The sequence below is a fragment of the Oncorhynchus nerka genome, linkage group LG13 (assembly GCF_034236695.1).
Source record: "Oncorhynchus nerka isolate Pitt River linkage group LG13, Oner_Uvic_2.0, whole genome shotgun sequence".
Taxonomy (NCBI): domain Eukaryota; kingdom Metazoa; phylum Chordata; class Actinopteri; order Salmoniformes; family Salmonidae; genus Oncorhynchus; species Oncorhynchus nerka.
This window is the reverse complement of record NC_088408.1, coordinates 81,040,742-81,052,066: the sequence shown is the minus strand read 5'-3', so window position 1 is coordinate 81,052,066 and position 11,325 is coordinate 81,040,742. Positions and strand designations below refer to the sequence as shown.

The following is an 11,325-nucleotide window of genomic DNA, read 5'->3' as shown; positions in this document are numbered from 1 at the left end:
ACACAACAATGTAGAACAACCTGATTTGAGTCAGACGGGGCCTGGAAGTCCGTCAGTTAGTCTGTTCTCCCTGGTTCTTCACCCACTATTCCTGTTTTTTTTTGGATACATTATATTGTACCAGAAATATGTAAATATCCCACTTCTTATTGTGCATGTGTGCGTGTTGCTCTGAGTGTGTGTGTGTGAGAGAGAGTGTCTGTGAGAGAACCCTGTATGTAGATACTGATGTTTTAAACCAGAACCAATCAAAATCCTTATTTTTAAACTATTTGTCCAGAGTGGAATGTTGCCTACTTTGCTCCTTTTCTGTTAAGAGGTTGAGGCCTAAATGTAATGTCTGCTACACCCTATGAAAGTCTTATTCACCCTGGAGAACACAGACGGGGCTAGAGCAGCAAAGCCCCAGCCTCAGGCCTGTATTCCCATTCCACACACCACATAAGTCACACACAGATAATTAAATAGGAGTTATTTACATTCATTTCTCCTCCACTGCCCCTCAGACCATTTATCATTCTCCTCTCTGTGCCTGCAGCTTACAGTAGATGCATCCCAAATGACACCCTATTCCGTACTTAGTGCACTGCTTTTGACCAGAGCCCATATGTGAGGGGTATTGACATGTTGAATGAACTGAGCTGTCTGTTTGAACTACTGGCACACAGCTCGGACACCCATGCATACCCCACAAGACATGCCAGCAAAGGTCTCTTCACAGTCCCCAAGTCAACAACAGACTATGGGAGGAGCACAGTACTACATAGAGCCATGACTACAGGGAACTCTATTCCACATCAAGTAACTGATGCAAGCACTAAAATGAATGCAAAGAAATGTATAAAAATATACCTTATGGAACAGCAGGGACTGTGAAGCAACACAGACATAGGCACAGACACATGTATACACACACACACACACGACAACATATGCACTATACACACACGTACACATGGATTTAGTGTTGTAGATATATGATAGTGGAGTAGGGGCCTGAGGGCACACACTTAGTGTGTTGGGAAATCTGTTGTACATGTATTATACATTTTGTTCAATTGTTTAAGTGCCTTCATTTGGTTGGACCCCAGGAAGAGTAGCTGCTGTCTTGGCAGAAGCTAATAGGGATCCATAATAAATACAAATACAAATAGGGCTTTGGTCAACAGTAGTGCACTATATAGGGAATATGGGGCCATTTGGGATGCAGACAGTAAACTACACTCAGTCAGTGGTTTCTCTCCATTTACGCTTGATCGAATCAGAGGGCTATAGAAATGGACATGGTCTGAAAACCATTTGAAATATGGGCTGAACTACAGCATCTTCCTTTACAGCTTAACGATCACACTAGAGGTCAATTGAGAATGAACATCCTCATGTGCCTCAAACTTAATTTTACTCTTACAAGAAGTAGGTCTACAATTGACAGGATGAGCAATCCATTTACTCTAGTGATCTACATTCTGTATATCACTAAACTCAAGTGAGTCAAACACCAACCTTTTAACAAATAAGGCCAGCTATTTTACATGTTAGCAGATGCTCTTATGCTTGCTCAAGGGAACATCAACAGATTTTTCCCTTAGGTCACCTCAGTGATTCCAACCAACAACCTTTCAGTTACTGGCCCAACCCTCTTAACCGCTAGGTTACCTGCCGCCCCAGGCTTCCATTACATGCCTCAGTGGGTCTGTAAATCACACGATCAAATCAAATCAAATCAAATCAAATGTTATTTGTCACATACACATGGTTAGCAGATGTTAATGCGAGTGTAGCGAAATGCTTGTGCTTCTAGTTCCGACAATGCAGTGATAACCAACAAGTAATCTAACTAACAATTCCAAAACTACTGTCTTATACACAGTGTAAGGGGATAAGGAATATGTACATAAGGATATATGAATGAGTGATGGTACAGAGCAGCATACAGTAGATGGTATCGAGTACAGTATATACATATGAGATGAGTATGTAGACAAAGTAAACAAAGTGGCATAGTTAAAGTGGCTAGTGACATAAGAATGCAGTCGATGATCTAGAGTACAGTATATACATATGCATATGAGATGAATAATGTAGGGTAAGTAACATTATATAAGGTAGCATTGTTTAAAGTGGCTAGTGATATATTTACATCATTTCCCATCAATTCATTAAAGTGGCTGGAGTTGGGTCAGTGTCAATGACAGTGTGTTGGCAGCAGCCACTCAATGTTAGTGGTGGCTGTTTAACAGTCTGATGGCCTTGAGATAGAAGCTGTTTTTCAGTCTCTCGGTCCCAGCTTTGATGCACCTGTACTGACCTCGCCTTCTGGATGATAGCGGGGTGAACAGGCAGTGGTTCGGGTGGTTGATGTCCTTGATGATCTTTATGGCCTTCCTGTAACATCGGGTGGTGTAGGTGTCCTGGAGGGCAGGTAGTTTGCCCCCGGTGATGCGTTGTGCAGACCTCACTACCCTCTGGAGAGCCTTACGGTTGAGGGCGGAGCAGTTGCCGTACCAGGCGGTGATACAGCCCGCCAGGATGCTCTCGATTGTGCATCTGTAGAAGTTTGTGAGTGCTTTTGGTGACAAGCCGAATTTCTTCAGCCTCCTGAGGTTGAAGAGGCGCTGCTGCGCCTTCTTCACGACGCTGTCAGTGTGAGTGGACCAATTCAGTTTGTCTGTGATGTGTATGCCGAGGAACTTAAAACTTGCTACCCTCTCCACTACTGATCCATCGATGTGGATAGGGGTGTTCCCTCTGCTGTTTCCTGAAGTCCACAATCATCTCCTTAGTTTTGTTGACGTTGAGTGTGAGGTTATTTTCCTGACACCACACTCCGAGGGCCCTCACCTCCTCCCTGTAGGCCGTCTCGTCGTTGTTGGTAATCAAGCCTACCACTGTTGTGTCGTCCGCAAACTTGATGATTGAGTTGGAGGCGTGCATGGCCACGCAGTCATGGGTGAACAGGGAGTACAGGAGAGGGCTCAGAACGCACCCTTGTGGGGCCCCGTGTTGAGGATCAGCGGGGAGGAGATGTTGTTGCCTACCCTCACCACCTGTGGGCGGCCCGTCAGGAAGTCCAGTACCCAGTTGCACAGGGCGGGGTCGAGACCCAGGGTCTCGAGCTTGATGACGAGCTTGGAGGGTACTATGGTATTGAATGCCGAGCTGTAGTCGATGAACAGCATTCTCACATAGGTATTCCTCTTGTCCAGGTGGGTTAGGGCAGTGTGCAGTGTGGTTGAGATTGCATCGTCTGTGGACCTATTTGGGCGGTAAGCAAATTGGAGTGGGTCTAGGGTGTCAGGTAGGGTGGAGGTGATATGGTCCTTGACTAGTCTCTCAAAGCACTTCATGATGACGGAAGTGAGTGCTACGGGGCGGTAGTCGTTTAGCTCAGTTACCTTAGCTTTCTTGGGAACAGGAACAATGGTGGCCCTCTTGAAGCATGTGGGAACAGCAGACTGGTATAGGGATTGATTGAATATGTCCGTAAACACACCGGCCAGCTGGTCTGCGCATGCTCTGAGGGCGCGGCTGGGGATGCCGTCTGGGCCTGCAGCCTTGCGAGGGTTAACACGTTTAAATGTCTTACTCACCTCGGCTGCAGTGAAGGAGAGACCGCATGTTTTCGTTGCAGGCCGTGTCAGTGGCACTGTATTGTCCTCAAAGCGGGCAAAAAGTTATTTAGTCTGCCTGGGAGCAAGACATCCTGGTCCGTGACTGGGCTGGGTTTCTTCTTGTAGTCCGTGATTGACTGTAGACCCTGCCACATGCCTCTTGTGTCTGAGCCATTGAATTGAGATTCCACTTTGTCTCTGTACTGACGCTTAGCTTGTTTAATAGCCTTGCGGAGGAATAGCTGCATTGTTTATATTCGGACATATTACCAGACACCTTGCCCTGATTAAAAGCAGTGGTTCGCGCTTTCAGTTTCACGCGAATGCTGCCATCAATCCACGGTTTCTGGTTTGGGAATGTTTTTATCGTTGCTATGGGAACGACATCTTCGACGCACGTTCTAATGAACTCGCACACCGAATCAGCGTATTCGTCAATATTTCCATCTGACGCAATACGAAACATGTCCCAGTCCACGTGATGGAAGCAGTCTTGGAGTGTGGAGTCAGCTTGGTCTGACCAGCGTTGGACAGACCTCAGCGTGGGAGCCTCTTGTTTTAGTTTCTGCCTGTAGGCAGGGATCAGCAAAATGGAGTCGTGGTCAGCTTTTCCGAAAGGGGGCGGGGCAGGGCCTTATATGCGTTGCGGAAGTTAGAGTAACAATGATCCAAGGTTTTACCACCCCTGGTTGCGCAATCGATATGCTGGTAAAATTTAGGGAGTCTTGTTTTCAGATTAGCTTTGTTAAAATCCCCAGCTACAATGAATGCAGCCTCCGGATAAATGGTTTCCAGTTTGCAAAGAGTTAAATAAAGTTCGTTCAGAGCCATCGATGTGTCTGCTTGGGGGGGATATATACGGCTGTGATTATAATCGAGGAGAATTCTCTTGGAAGATAATGCGGTCTACATTTGATTGTGAGGAATTCTAAATCAGGTGAACAGAAGGATTTGAGTTCCTGTATGTTTCCTTCATCACACCATGTCTCGTTAGTCATGAGGCATACGCCCCCGCCACTCTTCTTACCAGAAAGATGTTTGTTTCTGTCGGCGCGATGCGTGGAGAAACCCGTTGGCTGCACCGCATCGGATAGCGTCTTCCCAGTAAGCCATGTTTCTGTGAAGCAGAGAACGTTGCAGTCTCTGATGTCCCTCTGGAATGCTACCCTTGCTCGGATTTCGTCAACCTTGTTGTCAAGAGACTGGACATTGGCAAGAAGAATGCTGGGGAGTGGTGCGCGATGTGCCCTTTTTCGGAGTCTGACCAGAACACCGCCTCGTTTCCCTCTTTTTCGGAGTCGTTTCCTTGGGTCGCTGCATGCGATCCATTCCGTTGTCCTGTTTGTAAGGCAGAACACCGGATCCGCGTCGCGGAAAACATATTCTTGGTCGTACTGATGGTGAGTTGGCGCTGATCTTATATTCAGTAGTTCTTCTCGACTGTATGTAATGAAACCTAAGATGACCTGGGGTACTAATGTAAGAAATAACACGTAAAAAAACAAAAAACTGCATAGTTTCCTAGGAACGCGAAGCGAGGCGGCCATCTCAGTCGGCACGATCGAAGACAGAGGATGTCTGTGGGGTCCTCTAGTCTCCGTTGCCTAGCCGTGTAGCCCTAGCCACAGGACAGGGTGTTTTGTTAGGCTGCTGTTCTAGTAAAGACCTCTTGCTTTGATATGGCCATGCAAAGGCAAATGCTTCCAGGGCCAGCCGAAGAGATTTCTACTGCAGAGCGCCCTCTTGATGGGAAACCCACCCCTTAAATATCAACAACAGGAAATGGCCATCAGTCACCAACATGCCACAACAGCTGTAACCAGCCCAACTTCAATGCAAAACATGAAAGGAGCTGCTCCCCATTGTTTCAGCCCTCCCCTTGTTTCTTTCTCTCTCTCTCTTTGTGTCTTTTTCCTCTCTTGTCCTCCTCCAGGTCCCCCCCACCCCCTTCTTTAACCCACACACCCAAAATATACCCTTTCTCTTAACCAACTAACCCCCTTGCAAATGGAGGACTGAGTTACACGTATATCGGTGAATAAGTTGCGTTATACGCATGGCACGTTTCCTCATGACATTTCTTGAATGTTTTAGATCAGCACTAGACACTGAATAAAAATTGGTTTGAAGTTATTTCTATTCTGCATGCTTTGTGGCCTAACCTACATTTGAATTGGCTTTGTGTCATGAACCAACCTTCATCTATTTGTACAGCTTTCATCGCATGGTTGAATAAAACAAGCACACACAGACAGACGGACACATTGAAAACAAAGATCACATCACACTTAACCCCTTGTACATCTGCATTCACATGCTCTTGGATCTGGGCAGGTTATTCAAGCGTTCACTGCAGTGTGTAGGTGATAAGTGACGGCTAAGCCTAATGATGACAGGTCAAACAGCGATCCTGTTGAGTGAGGCAGAAGAAGTGACTTCATCTATCCATCCCCCAGCCAGCCAGCCAGCATCCCACTGCCTTTCCTCTTAACTAAAGATAAATGGCATCCGTGGTTATAGTCAAGGACTACTCTGCTGACAGCACCATTAATAATGAGACATGGAAAGTGTGACAGAGCTTATCAAGCTTGTAATGGGCCATTATGACACATAAGCAGCACAGAAAAAGGCCCTTATTTATTGTTCTGTTGAGTCATTGAGTATGTCAGCTAGACTACATTTCTCTCAGTGTAATTGGTTTAAATTAACAATGTTGTTTTGTTTAAAACAGAACAGGTATATACTCCCAGCTGTTCTTTAGGAAGATAGAACACACACAGCTGGTACACGATGAGTTGTTCCTCATTTCAACTGGGCCTGAGATTACAAACTAGATCTATGGAGGAATAGTTGTCCTTTTTATGTTTGAACGAGGCAAAAAAATTTGATGTTGATGGTTGTCACATAAGTTCACATAACATGATTAATCAGTATTTGATTGGATAATATTGGTTGAATATGTTTTTTGTTTTTTTTGCTGTGTTTACTGTCAGACAGTTGATATTATGTTGTCATGACAGGCACCTCTAGACAAGTGTGACATTCACATTTTTCCCCTAAAGGGAGACGATGACATGTATTAGATGGCCTTTTAACGGGAGGTGACATGGCATCATGTGGTTACTTGAGACAGAAATTAGAACTATCATGCCAGACATGATTTATGACCAATGGAGGAGTAGAGTAGCCAGAGCATCACAGATTCTTTATTTCAGACAGATTGTAATTGCATCCGTCAGGGAAAATGTTCAAATAATACATCCAATTCATTGCGTAATTAGATTAGTTAAATTACCTAATTGGCAATTCAGCCAGCAGTAATGCAATAAAGGCATTCCAGAATTGTACCCAGACATGAACATAGTGCTGTTATTTCGAATTGAATGAACTCATTTACAAGGGGACTGGGTATAGGCTATATAACAAATGGCATCTAAAGCAAACCATCAGCTTGTTGTGTGGCTATCAACTATCTATGGTAGAGATCGTTTTTTGACATAAAAAGTGACTTCATTTTCAGTTATCATAAAAGTACATGTCTATATATTATGCAATATTTAAAATCATTGCCAAGGAGAGTGTAGGGGTGTGGACACGGGCAGGCCGCGCCTCTACAAGGAGAGCCGTTCCCCTTATTACGAATGCGTGAACTCGCGATTGGACAGCGGTTTCTTGCTTAAAAAATTCGCCTCCTTAGTCTGGTCTTTAGTATGTGAAATGAGCATGGTACTAGCTGTTGTGTGAACAGAGAGACAGTGGGACAGCGACAGGAAAGCCTGACCGTATCGTCTAAGGGGATATTCTATTTACACTTGTCCATGTTTATTATTTTCTGGTGATAACTGACTACAGATGATCTTTCTGCTCCATTCCTCTTTTACAAGACGGACGGATGTAATTGTCCAATCCAAGGAAAGTATTTTGAAAGGACAGAAGATTGGGTCAAGGAATGTTGACATTTGAGAGAATTCTTCTTCTATAAAGACATCATATGTTGTTTTCATAAATGTATTTCTACTTACAACAACACGTTCCCTGCCATCGCCCGAACTCTGCGCCGCCCCGATCCAGATGAACAATTCTCCCAGTGGATCTGACGCGCATTTACGCAGTCCGTCCCCTGAGCGTACCGGTAACGACCGTTGTAATTCACTCCCGAGAGGAACTAAAATACAGCTGGTTTCCGTACCTTCTCCCTCAGATCCAACACGCCAGGCTAGAAGGCTGCCTATTCGGATTCTAAAGATGTTGAGCACTCACAGTAGCATCTTGCTACACCCAGAGTATCTCCAACCCCTGACGTCCGCGCCAGTAAGCATTGAGGTAAGCAAAGCACATTTTCTAGAACTGTCGAATTCTTCGATCATCCTCGACCGTGTTAATGTTTGGAATTATTTACAAATATTTATAAATATCCCACGTAGTTTCCAAGATTACTCATGTATTAGCCTACGCATCAAAGTACGCATAACATTGTAACTAATTCGTCTACATTACAATACAGTGTATATTTATTTTACCTTTCAAGTGACCCAACAAACTAGATTATGAAATTAATATTTCAAATGAGTAGCCTATTATTGAGTTATTGAGGTTACTTAAATAGGCCAGTGTGTTGATTTGACTCTCTCATATATTGTGTGTAATTGTCTGTAAAATATGTAAACAGAAATAGTTCAATGTTTCCTTCGTTTTTCCCTAATAGAACAGATGCTATTTACCCCGTGCCAACATTGCAATCATACATTTTTCTCTCTTTCTGTTAAGGATTTTTTCATAGGGCAAACACAGGGAAATAAAACTTTTGGGCAGATTGATGTCTCCTTCCCTCTGCTAATAGATATATATATGACTCATGGGCTAAATTATTACTAACATTTACAACGCATTTTACTGCACCTTGTTTATTGGATGGACATTTTATTTGGCCTATTAAATGATACTGGCTAAAATATATTTATATTGGACATACTATACACTCAGAACAAAATTGAAGAAAAAAATTACAGAATAGTTACCGAATTACCATCCAATGTAAGACCAGTATAGAGTGTGACTATAGAGTACTTTAACGTGGCTGTGCTCTCATCCTGTCTCTGTTTGTGTCGCCCCCTCAGCTGGATGCTAAGAAGAGTCCTCTGGCCCTGCTGGCTCAGACCTGCTCACAGATCGGCAAACCAGACCCCCCCTCCTCATCCAAGCTGGGCTCCCTCTCCTCCATCAGCCTCAGTGACAAGGAGCCATCCGGACGCTCCTCCAGCTCTGGCCACAAGTCTGGAGACCAGCACCAGTCCCTGGAGGATAAGTCCAGCTTCAAGCCTTACAACAAGGCCGGAGGGGAATGCCGCAAGGATGGGTTGGTGACCAAGGGTGCTACAGACAAAGCTGGCTTCAGGGTTCCCAGTGGTGTATCCGGGAGCAGTGGCTCTTGCCCGTCCTTCCCCCCACACTCCACCTCTCCCAGCTCCACCTCCCCTCCCCTGCACTCCCAAGGCCAGTCCCACAGACAGACCCAGTCCCCCTCCACACAGCAGCAGACATCACACTCTCAGGCCCTGCACATAGACAACAAGCCTGTGAGCTCGGACCAGGCCAGCTCAGACAGCAGCACAGGGAAGAAAGATTCTGATCACAGTAAGGAGAAGCTGGACGGGGCCCAGCTAGCTAACTCCAGTCACATGCGGGCTATCGCCAACTCCAGCAATGCCAGCTCCGCTAGCAGCCCGCGGCCGGAGAGCAAGGCTGACTCACAGTCCTCTCAGTCTGGGCTAGGCTCCGGACACATCGCCCCTGTCTCCCCCTTCAAACCAAGCCATTCAATCTTCCCCATGCCCCCCTCCTCCATGGGTTACCATGGCTCCATAGTGGGCGCCTATGCAGGCTACCCATCTCAGTTCATGGATCATACCAAGTCTAGTCTAGGGATGGGGATCCCAGGAAAGCACCCCAGCTCCAGCCCCCTCACTGGGGCCTCACCTCCTTCCCTCATGCAGGGTCTATGCAGGGACCCGTACTGTTTGACTTACCCCAACCACCCCCATTTAGGGGGAAGCAACTGCAATACATGTGTCCATGACCCCTCCTCTCTAAAATCAGGTTACCAAATCATGTACCCATCACACCACCTTCACTCCCTCCACCCCAGCTCTCTATCCTCCACCACCCCCACCCTGTCCCACCCGCTCTATACCTACGGCTACATGCTGCAGAACGAGCCCCAGCCACACGCCTGTAACTGGGTGTCAGTAGGAGGACCGTGTGACAAACGTTTCTCCACGTCAGAGGAGCTGCTGGCCCACCTGCGTACTCACACGGCTCTCTCTGGTGGGCTGGACAGTAAGCCCCTATCTGCCTACCCCTCCTCAGCCGCCTCCTGCCACCTCCACCTTCCCCAACCCGGCAGCCCCGGCACCCTGCCCAGCTCCTTCTCCCTGCGGGGTCACCTGGCCTGAGCCTGGCTCGCTACCACCCCTACAGCAAGGCCCACCTGCCCGGAACCCCAGGCCTGCCCATGCACTCACTGCAGGCGTCCTCGCCCTACTACTCCCCCTATGCCATCTACAGCCAGAGACTAGGCTCAGCCTCCACCCTGGGCTACCAGTGACGTCTGAGGACACAACAACAACAGAACAGGCACAAGCTGGACACCTCAAATATGCACAGTGGATGGATGGACCAGGCCCCGTCTGGACAGGAGGGGTCCTCGCCAGTCGCCAGAACAAGGGGGCTTTACCGTGCCTGCCTGGAATACCACCTGTTAGCCACAGGATTCTGAATGGCATTTCAATGGCAAGACCCAGTGGTGATGGCTGGCCAGCAGTAAAGGCCCAGAGACATTGGTGTGCGGGCCAGACACCTGCCTGGGAACAGAAAGGAGCTTGAATTTGATTGGATGAGATTGTGGGATTTCGGATTGGTTTTGGATTTTTCTTTTTCTTTTCTTTTTTGCTCCCTCCCAGGACTGAAAACATGTATTTATTTTTCACTTGAGCGCTTGGCATTCAAACTTGGGGGAAGTTTACTATCCAAATTAATTGTTCATAAGTATTCTAATTGGAAAAAAAATATTTTAAATATATTGTTATGCCTATCATACACTCTTTAAATAAAGTTTTTCACAATGGCAAATATGGACTGTGTTTTTTTTCTGGAGGAATAAGCCTAAATTTGTTCTTTGCTTCTGTGTCTTTCCATCTCTGCTGTTTGTTTTCTTCTTCTATTCAGACTGATGGAAAATGTAATGTCACGATGATAAAGTCTTCTTGATAAATTGCCATTTATTTAGTATTTGTACATAAGCGACGATGCAAACAATTTTCAAGTGTTATCGAGTCAGCCCATTGGAGTTGCTGACTGTCACTGAAAGAGGATGAGATGAATTCAAACAAAATAAAAACACAACGATGGCATTGCTGCCCATCTGACAGGAAAAGGTCTTATTTTGTTTTAAAACATTTACTTGATTTCATTTAAAGTTGTTTTATTGAAATGCTTATATAGTGTCATAACTTGTGACACTATATAACTAATTTTCATTAGGGCTATAAGGGGGTCATTTATCTTTGCTAAATTGTACTAAATTATTTTAGTAAACAATTTAACTATTCAAATAATCATGTAATTTAGCTGTTGCACTGCTGGTGTACTGCAGTTCTATGGACAAGTATAGTTGTAATTTAGTGATCTACTACAGCTATATGGATATATGTAATAA

The 11,325-nt window shown here is 45.6% G+C and overlaps 1 protein-coding gene across 1 annotated transcript; it reads left to right on the top strand.

Annotated features, from left to right (window-relative positions):
- Positions 1-7,284: 7,284 nt before the first annotated feature.
- On the top strand, positions 7,285-10,739 carry LOC115140247 (zinc finger protein 703-like). The gene is given in 3 exon segments (XM_029678489.2): positions 7,285-7,934; positions 8,729-10,052; positions 10,055-10,739. Coding segments are annotated over 3 exon segments (1,737 nt in total). The 5' UTR covers positions 7,285-7,682; the 3' UTR covers positions 10,216-10,739.
- The last annotated feature ends 586 nt before the right edge of the window (positions 10,740-11,325 follow it).